Raw genomic sequence first — 18,899 nt, 5'->3', positions numbered from 1 at the left:
GTGTCGCCTTTTCTGACAGCTGATCCCACTTCAGCACTTTCATCAGACATTAGAGCACACGAGAAGGGATTTAGAAAACTGTTAACTGTTGTCAGCGTTTCCTCTGGCGGAGTGGGACTGACTGAATGCAACATCCGTAAGTTTTAGCGTTTTTATTTTGCAGTTTGATTCTACAATTTGGTACTCTCTCTCTCTCTCTCTCTCTCTCTCTCTCTCTCTCTCTCACACACACACACATACACACACAGAGAGAGAGAGACAGAGAGAGACAGAGAGAGTAATGTGAGATGTCCAGGGGTCTGCTGGGTTGCTCTTTGATTTTTGTGGTCTGAGAGAATCTGTCATCTGATGTTGTGGAGTCTGTAATCCAATCAGGGAGGGGAGGGGGGGTGTAATCCACGTTAATCCCACATCCAGAGAGAGAGAGAGAGAGAGAGAGAGAGAGAGCGGGATTGGAAGAAAGACCTGGGAAAGGGTGGATCATGAAGTCACAGACAGACAGTTGAAGGACATCAATAATCTACGGAGGCTATACCACCCAGCTTTATTGGTATAACAGTGAGTAAAAGACAGTATTGTAGACTTTGTATTTGTGTGTGTGTGTGTGTGTGTGTGTGTGTGTGCGCGCGCGCGTGTGTGTGTAATTCTGTCTCTCTCTGATCTCGTCTGACAGCTGCCTTCCCATGTCCTGAACCCTATCCTCCCATGTCTTCTCCCTATCCTTGTTGTCAAGGATACCTCTCCATGGAGACGCAGCCCCAGGGGCAGGGGAGGAGCTTCAGAGGAGGAGACCCTCACCTTGATGGAACAGCAGGGAAACAGAGAGAAGAATGAAGCAGGAAGGGGCATAGCAGAGAGAGAAGAGGGAGAAGAGGGAGAAGTGGAGAGCAGCAGCTGGGAGGACGGAAGAGTTGGATGAAGTGACAGGTAACTTGTCAGGTAAGAATATCTTTCTTAGGGTTGATAATCAGAAAGAGAGGAAACATGTGACTCTACATTGTGGCAAGCTTGGGCATGTATGTGTCTGTGTGTTCTTCTAGGATGGGCTATGATCTGGAGAGGTTTGTGGGCTATGTGAATGAGGGCCTGCTGTGCTGTGTGTGTCGGGACGTGTTGGAGCGCCCCCTCCAGGCGCCCTGTGAACACGCCTACTGCAGCGCCTGCATCAGCAGCTGGCTGGTCCACCACCACTCCTGTCCCGAGGACAGACTGCCGCTGGACGTCGGCAGTCTCAAACCACTGTACAGGTGCTCCCTCTCTGTCTCCATCTCTACCTGTGTGTGTGTGTGTGTGTGTGTGTGTGTGTGTGTGTGTGTGTGTGTGTGTGTGTGTTTAACAAGTATTTTATCAGGCAGGTCACTTAAGAACAAATTCTTATTTACACGGACGGCCTGGCGAGAAGTTAGCCTCTTGGGGGAAAGGGGAGGGGGATAAAATAAACACTCAAACATATAAACATTCAACATTAAGAGACATAACAGACAGACAACATTAAACAACAAACAACATTATCATTAATAACAGGCAGTAAAAAGGAGAGAGGAGAGCAAGGGGGGAAAAAGGACAGAGACAGGGTGGTAAGTAGAATGCAACACAGTATAAAACGGTAATAAAACAACACAAATCATACAAGGATAGTTAAATTAAGAATAAAAGCATCATTGTAGGGATAGGTGTCTGTCTCTCATTCTCTCACTTTCTTTCTTGAATTTCTCTGACTATTTCTGCTATACCTAAGGATCACAGGCATAGGACCTCCATGTGCACCCCTATCTATCTCTGATACTATTTCTCTCTGTTCCTGTTTTTGATGATAGGTACATGCGTAACGACCTGAACCGTCTGCAGATCCGCTGTGTGAATGCAGCGCAGGGCTGTGAGGCGGTCTGCTCCCTGGAGAGCCTGCACACACACGAGGATGAGTGCGAGTTTGCCTTCATCTCCTGCTCTAACACGGGTATGACAGCCTCCACGGACTGAATGATAGCTCATCTGCATCACTTAGCATTTGTTAGGATTTGTTTTTTGGTAGTTATTGTGATGGTAAATGGGTTTTCTGTGCCGATGTGTCGGATAGAAAGGTAATACAACACCTGTGTGTGTGGGAGGAACAGGTGGCTCCTTTGTTGCCATGGCGACTTCACACAGACTACCGCACCTAGGACTTGCTCAGAAAGGGTTAACAGGACTGAAAGCTCCCACTGAACATAGCACACTGACCTCATCCAGAATGCTTTCAGGGTCGACTTTCCATCATTCTTTAATGAGCGTTTACCGTCTTTAAAAGTGTATGTGTGTGTGTGTGTGTGCCCATGTATACATGCATGTGCTCTTGTGCTCACAATGTGACCTGTCATTGGCAGGTGGAGAGTACATATGTTACCATTGTGGTAGGTATAGTGTGAGAGTAAGTGCATGTGGTGTGGATTTTTGCAGTTTTTAATACTACTACCAGCAACAGTTGACTCTGGTGCAAAGCCTCTTGCACCAGAGTCAACATGATATTTCTTACTGTCTTTGATTGCTGTGGAGTGTATAAGAAATGAGTTAAAAAAAAAAAGTTAAAGTTAGAGAGGGCTATTCATCCGTTTGGTATATGTTGTGGTGATTTGTTTTGCATTTTTATTGCAAACCCTGTGAAATACAACAGAAGATCCACACACAAAATGCTCCCATATGAAGAATTTAATAAATAAGTGACGTTTCGAGCAAATAGTTCTTCCTCAGACTTACTACAAACACTTCTTTATTAAATTCTTCATACGGGAGCATTTTTGTGTGTGGATTTTCTGTTATATTTCACTCAATATTTTCTTTGATCTAGCACCTATCTTTTGGATGTACGAGTCTTATTTTTGATTTTGATTTTTTTTGCAATCTCTGTCAGCAAACCAGATTTCCCTTTTGTAACATGTTTTCTAAGTCTCCTTTTCTGAGTCTCACTCATATATACACAACAATGGAGTGTATGGTTGCTTCAGTTGACGCCTTAGTGAACATACAGTACATGCAGCACTGTGCCTTTGTTCCCTCAGGTTGCCCCGTGCAGGTAGAAAGACGGGGTTTGGAGGCTCACCTGTCAGAATGTAACTTCCGCAGCAGGGTTTGTCCCAATGGCTGTGGCCACACCCTTCTCTCCATTGACCAATCGCAGCATAACTGTGTAGCAGAGCTGCGCACCGAGGTGGAGATGCTCAGGTATGCGTTGTGTGGTCGTGAAAACTCAAATTCCAGACTATAGAAGTGATAATGTGCTACTGAACAGCTTGTATTCGTTTTGTAGATCATAATTTTGATCTAATTAAATGTTTACGGTAGGGCAGAGATGCTGTGCAAGGTGGAGGAGGTGAGACGAGAGATGGAGTCTCGGCTGGACTCCCAGAGGAGACACATGGTGCAGAAAGAGTCGCAGCTGAAGAATGAGGTGGAGGAGCTCAAGGTGACCTCACAGCCCTTCTCACCTATTTACCTCCACAGTTTATTATAAGGCCACAACAACACACAGAAGTATACAATGTGAGCAGTGTTAGTATATCCAACATAAACTCTTGTGTGCTTTTCCATGCAGGGTCAGTTGTCCCGGGTGATGTGTGACATGCGTGCCCTGTTAGGGGCAGAGCGTCTGAGGAGACAGGACCTGGCAGAAGCAGAGCTGGAGAAGAGAGAACTATTGGAGCTGCTAAGAGACCTACAGCCAATCAGGAGCCAGCAACCTGTCGAACAGCCAACCAGGAACCAGCATCAGGGGGACCAGCAGCCAGGCGGATGGGAACTGCAGGGAGACCAGCCGACAAGACACCAGCAGAGGGAGGCGTCCTTACAAGCCTCCAGTCAGTCACTACATTCAGCTCAGTCTATAAACGTGTTGGCTCCACCTCCGTCCCCCCAGCTGGGAGAGGGGCTGCGCAAGGCCGGCACCCGCAGCCTGACTCTGGACTGCATCAAGAGGAAGAGCCGGGAGGTCACGGTCATCTGAGTGGATTGGACCGGTGGGAGATTAGGCAAACTGGATTAGAAGGAAGCCGTTCATATTTTTTCACTGACATTTGACAAACAATTGTCAATATGGGCTCAATAATCAAACATGGGGTGAATAGAAGTAGTGTAGCTTATGGCATGAAGAAATTTTGATCTTTTGATCAAATGACAACAAATTATTAGCTGGAAGAAAAATCATTATGCAGTGGAATGAACTAAAGTAAGTAAGTAAAGACACAGTTGTGTTTGAAAGGCAGGTAATTCTTTAAATAATTCTGCTACCAATCCTACCTAGAAAGTAATCCAATGGCAGGCCTATGTGATTGTAAGGGGAACCTTAATTTCGTAGACTCCAGTCAGACTAGATCATGCTCAGCTCACCCATATTTTCATGTTTCATTTTTGCAATCAAGTCGTTTAATGCCCCTGGATTTTGTACCCATCATGTTTCAATTAAAAACAGTTGCCGTAACCCATCCGTTTTCTTGTTCTCAGGATTAGATTATCGCTGGTTTATTGGTTAGTGACCCATCTGACGTAGTAATATCTATTTAGAAAATAATATTTGTTGAAAATGTTTTGAGTGTGAATTATGTTGAATGTCCTGCAAAAACCTTGCATCATCTAAGCTAACCATGCCTCCCACATGTAGGAAAATGTCTCCTGACCCTAGAACCAAGTCAAACTATTGCAAATGCACTGTTAAATCATTTATATTGGTGTCAAAGGAATGAAAAACTCCAGAAAAAAAACAAGGCATTTCAGCCGCAATACACTTCATCAGGGTTACAGGATTGTATGCACAGTCAACAATAGATGTAATCAATGACATAAAAAATGGCTCCCTCAGGGCTGCTATCAACTGGGAGAGGAGGCAGCATGGGGTTTCAACTGCTTAAGGACATATAATCAAATCTTACAGTCAAGTACATTAGCATATTAAAACATATTTATTGCTGACTGTGCATGCAATCCTGTATCCCCGCTGAAGGCTATTGCAGCTGAAATACACTGGGTTTTAATATTTAAGCTTTGTCGATTGTTCTCCAAGAGCAGATTCATTTTTTCACTCCTTTGATTCTTTTTAAGTCATGCACCTTGGATGAGCTTCAAGATTGTGGCAGTTTTGCCCTTTATTAGTGTCAAGAAGAAAGTCAGTTCAAGTTTGAGACACAAAGTTTCTGCATGACACTGGCATTAAGTGACAGTAAGTGTTCACTGATCACGTTGGTTCACTATTCCATGGTGTTTTCTGGTGATTGCTTACAAAGCACAAGGGTGAGCTCAATTACTATGACCTTTATTCTCTGAATACAATGCATGATAACAAAACATAAAACATCAACACAAAGTCCATATGTCATCGTCACAACATCATCCCACCACGGACACGTTTCCATGGAGACAGTATATTTAATATCCTGATTGGTCCGTTTGTTGCCATGACAGGCTGCAGTCATTGCCCAGGTGAATTTACCTGGTGAAGGAGCGAACATGCCTCCCCCTCCCACCTCCACTCCCTCCCCCGCCGCTGAACTTGCTCCCCTGAGATCCTCTCCCCCCTCCTCCTCCTCCACCTCCTCCTCCGCCTCCTCCCCCGCTAAGCCAAGACAGGCCAGTGCCTCCTCTGCCCCGCGGAGCACGGTCCCGTGGAGCCAGGCGATATGCACCTGAACGATGGAGATGGAAGGAGAAGAGACAGAAAGCACCGTGTTGTTAGTTCAATTTTCATGCGATTCATATTAGAATCAAACAATTAGTGTGTGTGTGTGCACATGCATACCTGCAGGGGGTTGTCGGGAGGGCAGAGGGCCACGTGTGAAGTTGCTCTGTCCTCCACGCGGTTCGCTGTAGGTTCCTCTGTGAGTGACAGCTGGCACTTGGCCGCTCCACGACGAGCCACGACCTCCTTCTCTACGAGCATAGTTACCTACAGAAAGAAACAGAAAGGCTTTAGCTCCCTCTACTGGACATTTCATAGTCTAGACCTGGTCTACACTAACTTAGAGATTGGTAAACACAGGCCTTATGAACACATGAACAATTCTTACAGTATGATAGTGGCAGAAAGGAGTATGTGTGTCTGTTTGTGACTGTCTGCATTGTGTGTACTTACCAGACAGCAGTACACCTTTAGGTTGTGGTGGAGTGAAAAAGCGAGTCTGGCTGTGAAAGGTGGCTCTGCCTCTGTTGCCAGTGAACAGTCCTCTGGTGGGGGGTTTGGGGGAGCTCTTGGGGGGGCGTTTAGGGGGTAAGAGTCCCAGAGGAGTCGCAATGTCTTTAAACTCCGCCGCCACAAAGTCGTCCACGTGCATACTGGGAGGACGGGAGGTGTTCTGTTTGCGCTGGCGGAAGATGTCGTGGGGTCGACACAGACCTTGTCCAAAGCCTCCTCGACCTCCACGGCCGCGGGGAGCAGCCATGATGTGGGCTCTCTTGGCAGGCTCCACATAGTCCGACTTACCACTGCAGGGAAACAGACACACAAGATTGCATTTAGCAACTTAATATAACAAGTAGAAAGCTTATTCATGAACCTAATTCTATGAAATGTACAAAGTTAAGATATGAAAAAAATGGCAAAGTTAAAACAGAACCAAACATGGGAACTGTACCTTGATGTGATGAACGTCTCGTGCTTGTGTTTGCCCAGTCGGAAGCCTTTGGGAGCCTTGGTGTGACCGGGAGAGGAGGGCTCCGACAGGAAGGAGCGCTCCAGCTCTGCCTTCAGGTCCAGCTCTGGACAACACTCCTGGGCCAGACCCACCAGGTCCACCTTCACCTGCCACACAGAGAGAGGAGAGTTGCAACCATGCACATACAGACACAAATACACACACTAGGGCTGCACAATTAATTGTAGATAATCAGATATCGCGATTTTATGTTTCCACAATTAATAATTGTGTAATTAAGTGATATGAAGTGTAGAAGACAAATAATCATGATTAATAATCATGATCTCAATATTTAGCAAAATAATTGGGATTATCACTTTTGCCACAATCGTGCAGCCCTAATACATACCCAATTCCTGTGGTCCTTGGACATACTGACACATGCACATACCTGAAATCACACACACAAACACACACACTTACCATATCAAGCTCTGTTTCCATGTCATCAGTGTGGAAGGGAGAGAACCACAGTGCCTTCAGCTGCTCATCCAGAGCCTCTGATAGAATGAACACCGTCCTACAGAAAAAACACACAGAATTAGGCAGAATACACTTGAATTATTACATCCAGTGTTTCCTCTGTAATTTTATATAGCAGTGGTGCATGGAGGTAATTTTAGTTTTAGTTCCACATCTGTCTCTGGTTTAGACCTGGTTATAATATCAGTGAAGGTTGCCTTGCTAACAACAATTTTCTTAAGATACTGGATTCAAAAAATCTGACTATAAATTATATAGTTCACATTTTCCTTGGCAGTGGTGGTAATTGTCTCACTGTGGTGAAGCACCACTATTGAATGAATACAGAGAGAGCACTGACATGAAAAAAAAAATAATAGATGGACAGAAAAATCCTCATCCACAAGTCATTTATCATTATCCGGAGGCTGTACCTGTGATTGAACTGGGCCAAAAGCGTCTCGGGTGCTGGCAGAGTGGGCTCAGTATCAGCTGCAGGAGGCGTGTCAATGGCAGCCTCCAGCGTCTGCCTCAGGACAATCACATTCTCCAACATCGTCTCCAATGAATCATCCTCCTTACATAGCTTCTACACACACACACACACACATATATATAGACAGAGTAAGGCCAATGTCAAGGAGCATAAAACCCTACTTTGCAAACACCAAACGTGTGTGTGTCATTTGTACCGTAATCTGTTTCTCCAGAGTAGGGAGTGGATGTGACTCTGACTCCTCCCACTGCAGCAGAGTTTTCATCTCTGAGCCCGTCAGAGTCAGTAGCCGCGGAGGAGGGGCGAAGGCTGGTTCGTCGCCGGGCCCCTGGCCCTCCTCACCACACTGGATCAGAAAAAAGATAGATTTAAGAGTAAGATGCAATTCTCAGCGAATAGTAATGACTCTCAAAAAGTACTTTACTTTAAAGAGTCAGAAACAATGTCCCATAACCACCGGAGTGAGATGATGATCAGGACTGCAGAAAAGCAGTAATCACTGGAAGGAAAAGCACGTTTCCATAACTGTGGTGCCGTCCATGTTGTCAAATTTCAGGTGTTGCCGACCTCAAACATGATTCCCAAATGCTACCAATGTGCCCAGTCATTTTGACCGTGCATACTCCTTCATATTCATTGCCACATGAAGCATGAACCAGGCTTAAGAAAAATCTTATCTGACCTACACTTACCATTGATTCTGTGTGGAGGATCTGTCTGAGAAAGTCGAGCAGAGTGGAGAGCAGCTCCGCAGAGTCCTTGTTGAAGGAAAACACCTGCTTCTTCAACAGCGAGCAGAGCCCCGCACCATGCTTCTTTAGAGCACTGAAACAAAGTTTGAAGTTTAAAGAAAGTCTCGTTAGACCAGGACAAAGAATCTGAGAGAGGAGTAATAAAGAGGGAGAGAGTAGCAATACAAAGAGACAAGAGGGGAATATTGCCATTTACCCTTTGAGGTGGTAGAGTCCGTAGTCGTGCTCGGTGAGGAACATCAAGGTTCTGATACAGGTGAGGAGGAGAGTGCCACTGCTGTCTGCATTCCCCAAAACCTCCAACAAGGCGTTGCAAACCGATGACATCATCTCTCGCACCGGAAGCGCATTGGCCAGCTGTTCAGCCTCCGACACACAGCTCTCACCAGGTGGAGACACCACCAGAGAGATATCCTAATGTATACAGTTGAATATATTCAGACTGTCTTTCTCTCCCTGTAGGACTTGTTTAAGTGTGTTGTTTGCCTTTATGTGCATTGCATCACTTACCTGGTCACACAGTGACTGCAGTATCGTCCCAACTAGTTCGCTGCAATGCTGCTGTTGTAAGGAGTGGTCAGTTGGGGGAACCAATAGGGACAGTAGCAAGGGGAAGAGATCGGCCAGTTGTTCATCTCCGGAGGCAGAGCCGGAGAGCAGGTGTAACACTGCGCTCTTACAAGCTCTCTGGGACACCAGGGCATCCATCAGGGAGAGCAGACGCAAGACCTGTCCCCAGCACACACCTTTCCCCTCCGCCCTGCAGTCAGCACACATTACATACATTTACAATACAATTAATGGCACAATCACAAATGACTGTGTGAGTGAGTGTGTGTGTGTGTGTGTGTGTGTGTATGTGTGTGTGTGTCTTCCACTCACGGCTGCAGCTCCTCCAGCAGCAGCTCCAGCAGGGTCTTCATGATGAGTGTCGCGGTGGGTGAAGACAGGTCTGCCAGCTGAACGCACACCCTCCTCAGCATGGCCAGGAGAGGAGGGCAGCTGGTGGCGCACACACACCTCAGAGCCTCAGCAAACACTTTCCACTGCGCCCGCAGGTGCATGCTCCACAGTTTCCTAGTGTTTAAGGCGACTGCCACGTCCTGGACGGATATCACCTATGGAGCCAACAGCATTACAATCACACATCAAAATGTTGACTTAACAACAGTTCAAAACACTATAATCATCAGGATGAGAGAGACAGAAGTACAGGACAGATGGAGACTTCTGTGAGATACAGTGAGCAGGTACCTGTGTGCTCTGCATGGGCAGCGGGAGTGGCAGGAGCTCAGACAGCAGGGTAAGGCCAGAGAACAGACCTTCAGGGGCTTTCAGCAGTGAGCCCAACACCTCCTTTAGCATCAGAGACCACGTGTTACTGGCCAGAGTCTCCTCTGTATGGGTCACCTGCACCAAACACACACAATGCCTCAGAATAAAGACCAGTAGTGACAGTTACTGCACCATATTGCTTTGGTAAACATGCATGCAGTCTTGCTCATTGACACACACACACACACACACACACACACACACACACACACACACACACACACCTGTTCGCTGACACCCTGTGTGAAGGTGAGCAGGACGTCGACGATAAGTGCCTGCACTCTGGTCTCCTCCCCATCCAGACGGCCAGACGCAGGGACAGAACACACTATCATGTGGAGCGTCACCAACACACTCGCCACACGCGTATCCCTGAACTGGAAGGCTCCCCCGCGGAGCAGCTCCGTCAGCATGGTGCGCAGCAACCGGAGTGTGTTGATGCATACACTCAGGATCATGCAGCGCTGCGGCGTGGGGCCCATGTGTCCGTGCACACGCCATGGCTGCAGCAGCACGCTGCAGAGCTTCTGAAGGACACGCACACACGTGTCCAGACCCTCGCCTGAGAACAGCTGGACCCCAGCTAGACTCCACTTCAGATCCTTCTGCTGACCTACAGACAGGAGGAAGGCAAAGTGAAAAGTTAGTACAATATTGTGTGACACCTGTCTGTACTGTAGCTGGTCTAATTCTATTTTAGACATTTAGCTGATGCTCTTAGAGAAACTTAATAATTAATAATATTTATTTAATTAATCATAAGGGCAAGCAGTAGAATTAGATCAACATTCATGAATAACCATAATTGCAAGTAACCTTCAAAAAACTGCAAGGGACAACACAATGTGGCTATCGATGTACGGTTTAATTATTATCACTTCGGATCTGAACTGAAGTATTCAAAAATACACGTTTAGTGTTTTTACCCTCAATTGCAGGTGGGGGGCAGGCGATGTGACAGAGGACCCTGAGAGCAGTCACCAGTCCAGTTCCCTCTGCGGTCAACACATTTTCCACATTCTACAGCCAAGGGAAAACGGAGTTCAAAACGACGAAACACACTCGATTTGCATATAGCAATCACTCAAATATGTCACAGAGCAGGTATATGTCTATGAGCTGCTCAGGCTTGTTAGAGAACCATTGCATTCCACCAAAATGCATCTTGGTGGCTTTTGAGGTTTCTGATGAAAGCATTTAGTCGTGTGTGTGACTTGAGGCAATATTTCACTGTGGTATAAGATTTTTCGTTTCCAGAACTTGCATCCTCATGCAAGTTTTGGAGCTATAAACCATCACATTTGCTGCCCTGGCAATAAGTGGTAACGACATTCTACCGTTTTCTTCTGATAATATGAAAAATCTTGTAGCACATTTACCAATTTAAGTGGATTGAAAGTGTATTTTAGTATTCTGCAATCTCTTAATCACTCAGTAAAAAGTGATGAGTAAGCAGTATTTCCCATACAATGTTAATATTTGGATGCCTGCCCAGGTAAATTAACAGTCCGCCAAGTACATTTTTGTTTTGGATTCATTTCAGGTGCCATGATGCATGAAGCTGGCAGTTCTCAACGATGTAGTTTTCAAACAATCAAGACAGTTTGAAACGTAGCTTCAATAATCAGATGGAAGTATAATAGTCTAATAGCTAATGCTGCAATGCCATTAGCTTATACTAGACTGAAGACCTCTGAGACCTTCATCTGCTGGTCTGTCCTACTCTGAGAGCGCTGGTCCCCTGTGGGTTAAGCTGAAGCACGAGAAACCTTTGTTCATTCACAAAGAGACTTTAGTGCCTGAAATGAGTTACTGGGCTCGCTAAATGAAACGTCAATAACAAGGCGTCAATAACCCCCCCCCTCTTGACGCCGCCAGCTGAAGAGATTTATGACTCAATAAATCGGCATGCCACAGAGTAGGTAATGTAGGAGGATGGCAGCTCATAAAGTTAACGAAAAATGAAAATGTAGTGAAATGTCGCTCTAACTGAGCTGTATGTATATTGAGTTAGAGAGTGGGATACCTGTTTGATGTAGTCTATGAGGGAGGGAATGCTGCCAATCTCAAAGCGTAGTTTCTCCAGAGGCTCCAGCCATTTACTGAGCTCTGAAATACAAAGGCAGCACACAACACTGATCATCAAAAACACATACACACAAACTCTCATAAAAACTTTTATGGGATGATATTTGATTGCTACATCCATAATACTTACCCTGTAACTTGGCATTGGTGTCATCTGCCTTGGCTAAGGTGAGTAGCGGAGCAGCATACTGTTCCATCATTCGCAGGTCATTCGAGCTCTGCACCACAAGTAACACCAGCATGCAGGCATAGTTATATGTCACCGCTTTGCGGGCCTTGGCCTCACTGCAAGAGACAAAAAAAGTGAAAACATAATCAGAAAAAACACATACAGACAAACCAAGGGATACAGAAAGAGACAGTAAATACCGAGCCAGGCACACAAATAATACGGATGGGACGATCACGATATGATTTGATACGTGATATGGGGTTCACGATTCAATACAACCCCGATACTAAATAGAAGTTGCACAGTCAACAAAGTATGACTATGCAGAATTATGTTTATTTCTGAGCCAAGCATCTTTCTAGCAATGGCATTGGCTTGCTAGAATGTAAACAACAATTTAAAAATGTCATTACAAAGTGCAAATAATGTAATTTTGATGGAAAACTTCATCTCATTTGTGATTACTACAGCAGAATAATATTGCGATTAATTTCGCTGCCCGTCACATTTTTGTATTGCAATATACTGAATTTCGATATACCGTCCCATCCCTAACAGACCAGTGCAGTCAGTGACAGACACACGGAGCCTCACCCCTGTCCGTCCTTGCTGTGGTGCTGGAGCAGGGTGACCAGACAGGACAGGTTGTTGTCCAGGCTGAAAACGTGGGCCACAGCACTGCGGCCCGTCTGGGTGAAGGTGATCAGGTAGAGGGCGTGGAGCATGCCCAGTACGTCTGCATTGTCGCCTTCCTCTAGCCCCGCTCCCCCCTCTCCTCCGGTGGCCACATGACTCATCAGCTCTGACACGCCCTGGAGAGCATGCAGCGCTTGCATCAGCCACACCCCCAAACCCTCTTCGCCCAGTCCTGGCCCTGTAAGACCTCCCTCTCCCCCTGTACACGTGGTCTCCTCGCCGTCGGCCTCTGCCACGGACGCCAGGAGACGCAGCAGCAGGTTGGTGGGAGTGGGCTGGGCGAGCAGGAAGAGCAGACCTGACTGGGTGAGAGACAGGAAGCGCAGGAGCTCTCTGACGGCTTGGGTGACACCTAAGTGCCCAGCCGCCGCAGCCGCCGACAACACCACCGTCGTACTCTCCAAGAAGTGGCACGCATGCATGTACCTGAGAGAAGGAGGTGACATCACAAATCCACTCAATGAGTCACAACCACATGCATTAACATTTAGACAGATGTCTGTGCACTCATGAGCCTGTATTCTCTATACTTTGAGCTTCTGCACAGTGTGAGGTATTAGGCTGTGTGTGTGTGTGTGTGTGTGTGTGTGTGTGTGTGTGTGTGTGTGTGTGTGTGTGTATGTAATACCTATACAGTGTTGGGTATGGATCGTCCCTCTCCTGTGGTCCTGTAATTCTAGCATTGGTGGGGAAGGCTTTCCCAGGCGGCTGCACCATAGTGTGAGGTGCAGTCTCCAGCAGGTGATGTAACTCCTCTAGAACCCCTGCCAGCCTATCAAGCTCTGCCTCGCTCACAGGGGAGGAGCTTAGCGACGGTTCCTCCTCCATAGGGCTCTCAGCGTCCTCCATCTCCTCCTGAGGATGATGGATAGTCATCATGATTAAAAAATATACTCCTAGTGTAATAAATGGGGACTGTGTATGTGTGTGCATGCATGTACCTGCTGTGGCTCGCTCCATGCTGCTGCTGCACGCTGTAGGTCAGTCAGTACCTCATAAACATGGCTTTTCTGTAATACGGCGTTGCCAGCTGTTACAACCCGCACTGTCTCTTCACGCAGAAACAGCTGGACTAAACGCTGCAAGGGACACACAGCCAGGTCTATGCTCAGTGACAGACATCCATAAGGCAAAGAAATACTTCATACAATCTGTTAAACTACTCGGTGTTTCCTGATTTTTGTTTTTGTAAATGTGGGGGGTGAGGGTGGGAATAATCTTGGTTCAGTGACTCTGGGCTTCTGGGCTCATTCCAAGATCAGTTCTACTAGCAGTTTAAGAATTTTTATATTTATAGCATGATATATTGACAAATGGGCTGTAATTGCAACTGTATTTTTTTCCAGTCTGAGCACTACGGCCAAATGATGAATTTTCATTTATATTCTTTAGCTGTGGGGCAATTTTCAAGCTGTGGGGGGAACCCAGCTAAATGAAGGTAAAGGAAACAAAAAAACGAGAAACATACTAAGAGAAGATTTACTGAAATGCAACTTTGTGTACTTTGTGCCCCTAACCTGATAGCCGCTCTTCTCCGACTCTCCGGCCTGTAGGAAGGCCTCCACGCCAGCAGGGGCACTAGTCAGGGCATCCAGAGCTCTCAGGATACTCAGCTTCAATGTGGAGGAGACATGGTCCCCATGGAGCAGCTCCAGCAGCAGGCCCAGGGCCCCCTCACGCAGCAGTGGTGTGAGGGCCTGTGGGCACTCTGCCAGGTGAGATGCTAGCTTGGCACCAGCTTTCAGCTGTCTGAGGTTAAGAGCGATTGGTTGTGTGAGAGCAATCTCCATACTCAGGGCTTGGAGAGCCCACTGGACTAGAGCTCCTACAGGATCCTCCAGCTCCCCCTCTCCCTGTTTAATTAAATAGCCCAACCATTTGGTCAGTAGTCCTGGGGCCTGCTCCAGAGCCGTGACCCAGCGAGCATCTCTGTCCTCTCCTACGCAAGTCAGGAGTTCTCTCAGCTGGGTAACAGCCTCAGCCCCCTCTCCACCCCCTGCCCCTTCTGTACCACCAGGATCCCTGGGCTCCTCCACACTGGCCTTCTCCAGCTGGGTATCGAAGCGGGTCTTGTATGGAGGGGTGAAAAAGAGCAGCGGTCTGAGTTCTCGCTCATAAGGGTCGTACTGGACTGGTGGGACAGACGCCAGGTCCTCAGGAGTGTAGTCCATGTCAAAGCTGGGCAGCCTTAAGCTACCGTTATCCAGGTCGTCCTCATCACTTGAAATTTGCTCATAGCCATCATCACCTGGCAGGGCGGAAGAGAGAGGAGGGGGCAAATTTGACAAAGTTAATCTACTATGAACAAGATGCTCAAGATACTTCAAATATGAATTATGAGAAAAGTATTTAATAAAAATAAATGTGTGTGCAATAAGGAGGAGGACAGCAGCTATTCTCTTGCTTATTCACAAATGCATACACTGACAGACCTACTCACACAACAGCAGCATCACTCCAAACATGCAGGGTTAGTTAGTTTGACATGCAGGATGTGGCCACAACACAAGCATCAGCCATGGCTGTGAGGATGTGTTACACAGGGCTGCTCTTAACAGCTTATGAATCCTGCTCTTAAGCCTTCAGGATAGCCTGGGGTGGGCCAACTGTGGGTTTGGAGCATCCAGCAGTCGCAGATGGAGGCAGCATGCCCGAGCACACACTCTCTCTTTTGGACTGTCACCCAGTCCCAAATGGACCCTGCTCCCTTGGCCCCCTTGGCTGTTATACCTGTAGATAGGCCAGTGATGGTTGCAAGTAGTGTTTACAATACCCAGGGGTTAGGGAGTAGGGGTCCATTTGGGATTGCAGACTATCCTGCTTTCACAAAGGAACTCCCCTACCTTCCTCCATCTCCTCTTCCTCGTCCTCACCCTCATCCTCCTCCTCCTCTTCTTCCTCCTCCTCCGGAGCGCTTCCCTCTGTCCGTGCATCTTCTTCCTCCTCCTGCTCCTCCTCTTCCTCCTCCTCCTCGCCCTCTTCCTCTTGCTCAGCATCCGAGTACGGCTCGTCAGCAGGCAGCGATCTCTCAGGTGACACGGCCTCAAGGTAATCCTCACGGCCCTCGCATGGCTCATCTTTGACCACGCCCACTGTAGGTTTCACAACAGAGACCAGAGGGCTCACCGTTAGTTGTAATGGCAAACACAGGAGACAAAACACCCATATAGCATATATAAACATACAAACCAAACATTAAGAAACAAAAGCATGAGCCTACTTATACAAATGAAAATCAAGGTAACCAATGTAGGATGTTCACTAAATATATCCATCAAATTTAAACAACCATTTATGCTGCATTCAATTATAACTAACCCCAACAGACAGACTCTTTAATTAGAGGCTGATATATTGTAATAGCACAAAACATATGTACAGTTCTGACCCGTCACTGGAACCTGCTCCTCATCATCATCATCTGGGGGTGGAGGGCCAGGCGGGGTGCGAGGCCCTCGGGGCGCTGGTCTGGGCGGACTGCCATTGTACTGGTCATCCTTTTCCCACTCTTGAGAGACAAACAGGAACAAGTAGAGTAGAATTAGGACACAAAATGCAAAGAGGCCAAAAAGGTACAAAGCAGGGGAGGGGTGACGTGTTTCGGTTTCAGTTAGTAGGTGTAAAGGCGGAAGAGCTGGGCAGTTTCAAGGTAACGATGCCCACCTTGTTTGACAATCCTCTTGGGTCCACTTTGTTGTTGAGGGGGTGGGGGTGGTGGAGGAGGGGGAGAGGCTTGGTCGTGTCCATGTGAGCGCTCTGCTGTTCCATACACTGCCACAGTCAGACTGGTGTACCAGCCACGCAGCACCAAGCCGTCTGTGTTCACCTGCACACACAAACCCATGCGGTTACTTACAAATCTACAGAACAAATATAAAATATCACTTTTAAGGACATTAGATCACTTTACCTTTCCACTGGGTCTGAAGATGATGGACTTGTTCTCATCGTATTCCAGACTGAGGGGAGAAAGCAAGACGGGACAGATTAGAACCACAGTGCCACTCCAATAACTACAGGGCACTCAGTAGAATAACTTGCTTATGTTTGTTTATTGTTTGTCTTACGTGATTGATTTTCCGACAAAATAGCATGTGAATGCTATTTTGCTGGTGGGAAAAGCCCGGATGCTGGGCTTTCCCCACCAGCAAATGAACGCAGCATAATTGTTATGGCTAAAAAAACAATTGTCTACTGGCAGAAATCCCAGATCCGAATCACTACTAAAACTGATCAGTCCACTAAATTTCAGCCAAATCCATTTTTTCAGCTATCTTGCTGAAAACAGACAAACAGAGAGGGGTGAAAACATTAACTCCTTCCAACTTCACTTCATAATAACTGGGGCATCTATAGGTCACCATTTGCAACACCTCTTGCACAATGGACAAGTCTAAATATAAGCTTACACTTTGTTGATACATGCTCTACACCTAAGCTATTTCATCAGGACTTCTAAGTTTTATTGTGTCCTTTTCAGCTACTCTGTGGGTGGGGTTGAGTTTCTGGAGAGACCAGTTAGCTGGCAAAAGAACAAAGACACCTGAGTGCACGCACACACACACCCCTCTGATTAAAGGACTCAGATGCTACCATGACTGGTTCTACAGGTGAAACAGACACCTGCTTCTTAAGCAATTTTGAGATTTGTAAAAATGCTCCAACAGACCAGGAAATACAGAGACAGAGGGAGAGAGAGAAGAAGTGGGAGGGGCTGGGAGGAATACAGAAAGAAAGAAGGGGGAGAGTGTAAAACATTCTGACCTGCCCAATCTGTGGAAGGTGGGGCTGTTGGGTTTGGTGACATTGTTGAAGAACAGCTCCAGTTGGAAAGCATGAGGAGATGTCTCCCTGGAGACACAGAAACACACATACAGTTAGGACTCACTCCCATTGTGTCCAGAAAGCTTCATTGGTGACTAAAGTAATGCATCAACATGACACAGAGGCCTGATCTGCTCAGGTCTGTACACTGTTTACCATCAAGACCATTCAGTAAGTTCATTACATCACAGATTACCCAACATGCTCAGTGGGAACCAGGGCTACCTCAACAATAGAGCTCAGGTGTCACACTCTTTCATTCATTCACAGGGGGCCTCTCCATTTCTTACAGCCACACATATACACCTCAACATCCGTAGCAAACAAACATCTCCAGAGGGAGTATATTGCAAGCAATGAGGTAAAGGTTCTCCTGCCACAGTGTGTGTGTGTGTGTGTGTGTGTGTGTGTGTGCAACTCTTACCCAAATGCCCTGCTGTCGGGTAAGCCGCTGTGTGCTTTGATTCCTGGAGGAATGACCCGTACCTCTGTGATCAGAACCCCGCAAGGAAACCGCACCACATCAACGTTGGTTAACTGAAGAAAATTAATAACAATACACAATAGCAATATTAACATAACAATCTAATAACATTTTTGGATACAAGTCATTAACATGCTACAATCTAAAGAGATATCTTCTAAGACCCACTTCAACTAACAGTGCATAGTGGATAAGCCAGCCAATCAGCATAGACCTGCAGAGTCCTTTCTGATATACCTAACCAAGTTGTAACTTTAGTTAACAATAGCTAGCTGGCTAGCTAGCAAACAAACTGCTCGCGGATGCCAAAGAAAATAGCTGCACGGGGCTCTATGATTCGGTCAATAAAACACGTTAAAGGGATATTTATTGTACAGTCCAAGCGATAACTTGGCAAGTGTGTAATGCAGTGAGAGTTGTTTAATGCAACGTTATCATGAACATGGTAGAATTGCTAACGTTAGCTAAGCTAACATTATTAGCTAGGAAGTTCACTGCAGCTTCATTCTCCAAAGCTCATAATTACAACAGCTGTAAGCGGCTTATGCTGACGTCTATGAAATGCACAGACTGAGGGATACTGAGACTCCAGAAACTTTACCTCTGCACTTTGATGTTTAAATGTATCAAGAAAGAGAAGCTCCGTTGAAGTGTCCCCCGCCATCGTTTGCTGTTGTCGCTCGGGGTAAACTTCCGGATGTGTGAATACTTCCGGAGCACGCTCATCTAGCCTACCGATCAGCATTCGGTTGTGCGTGCACGGCGTGTACGGCGTGCACCCACAGTCACAGTTACACCCCTACACCCAGTTACTATGGCAGTGAAATTCATAAATCTGTTTTTGGGTCATATCAGCTTAAGATCGATCAGCATCATGAAACTTGAAACTTTTTATTGTTGCCAATATAAATGTCTAATGATATGATACATCTGT

At 46.5% G+C, this 18,899-nt stretch overlaps 2 protein-coding genes across 3 annotated transcripts; one reads left to right on the top strand and one right to left on the bottom strand.

Annotated features, from left to right (window-relative positions):
* Positions 1-863: 863 nt before the first annotated feature.
* On the top strand, positions 864-4,459 carry rnf41l (ring finger protein 41, like). Its single transcript, XM_071916837.2, has 6 exons — positions 864-939; positions 1,041-1,247; positions 1,818-1,957; positions 3,036-3,198; positions 3,319-3,439; positions 3,569-4,459. Exons 2-6 carry the CDS (start codon positions 1,042-1,044, stop codon positions 3,974-3,976), a joined length of 1,038 nt encoding a protein of 345 aa, XP_071772938.1. The 5' UTR covers positions 864-939; position 1,041; the 3' UTR covers positions 3,977-4,459.
* Positions 4,460-5,262: 803 nt separating this feature from the next.
* Positions 5,263-18,650, bottom strand: virma (vir like m6A methyltransferase associated). Of its 2 annotated transcripts, none has more exons than XM_071916795.2 (27): positions 18,567-18,650; positions 17,906-18,018; positions 17,422-17,508; positions 16,568-16,616; positions 16,321-16,483; positions 16,037-16,165; positions 15,531-15,749; positions 14,175-14,905; positions 13,599-13,736; positions 13,286-13,512; positions 12,556-13,083; positions 11,920-12,074; positions 11,728-11,810; positions 10,628-10,721; positions 9,926-10,314; positions 9,621-9,776; positions 9,249-9,484; positions 8,877-9,126; positions 8,563-8,780; positions 8,307-8,439; positions 7,811-7,960; positions 7,553-7,707; positions 7,080-7,176; positions 6,594-6,760; positions 6,095-6,444; positions 5,762-5,908; positions 5,263-5,648 (listed from the first exon to the last, which is right to left on the bottom strand). In XM_071916795.2, exons 1-27 carry the CDS (start codon positions 18,627-18,629, stop codon positions 5,452-5,454), a joined length of 5,424 nt encoding a protein of 1,807 aa, XP_071772896.2. In that variant the 5' UTR covers positions 18,630-18,650; the 3' UTR covers positions 5,263-5,451. The 2 variants fall into 2 exon arrangements, with proteins under 2 accessions (XP_071772896.2, XP_078143460.1); XM_078287334.1 differs by having other exon boundaries at positions 16,046-16,165.
* Positions 18,651-18,899: the final 249 nt, after the last annotated feature.

The sequence above is a fragment of the Centroberyx gerrardi genome, chromosome 12, assembly GCF_048128805.1.
Source record: "Centroberyx gerrardi isolate f3 chromosome 12, fCenGer3.hap1.cur.20231027, whole genome shotgun sequence".
Taxonomy (NCBI): Eukaryota; Metazoa; Chordata; class Actinopteri; order Beryciformes; family Berycidae; genus Centroberyx; species Centroberyx gerrardi.
Note: the sequence above shows the minus strand (reverse complement) of the source record. Positions and strands in the feature narration are given on the sequence as shown.

Coding starts and splice junctions, on each gene's coding strand:
- rnf41l (XM_071916837.2), top strand. CDS start 1,042: ATGGGCTATGATCTGGAGAGGTTTGTGGGCTATGTGAATGAGGGCCTG. Junction 3,199..3,318: donor ACCGAGGTGGAGATGCTCAG/GTATGCGTTGTG, acceptor TGTTTACGGTAG/GGCAGAGATGCTGTGCAAGG. Junction 3,440..3,568: donor ATGAGGTGGAGGAGCTCAAG/GTGACCTCACAG, acceptor TTTTCCATGCAG/GGTCAGTTGTCCCGGGTGAT.
- virma (XM_071916795.2), bottom strand. CDS start 18,629: ATGGCGGGGGACACTTCAACGGAGCTTCTCTTTCTTGATACATTTAAA. Junction 16,484..16,567: donor TCTTCAGACCCAGTGGAAAG/GTAAAGTGATCT, acceptor TTGTGTGTGCAG/GTGAACACAGACGGCTTGGT. Junction 9,127..9,248: donor CTGCTGGAGGAGCTGCAGCC/GTGAGTGGAAGA, acceptor TGCTGACTGCAG/GGCGGAGGGGAAAGGTGTGT.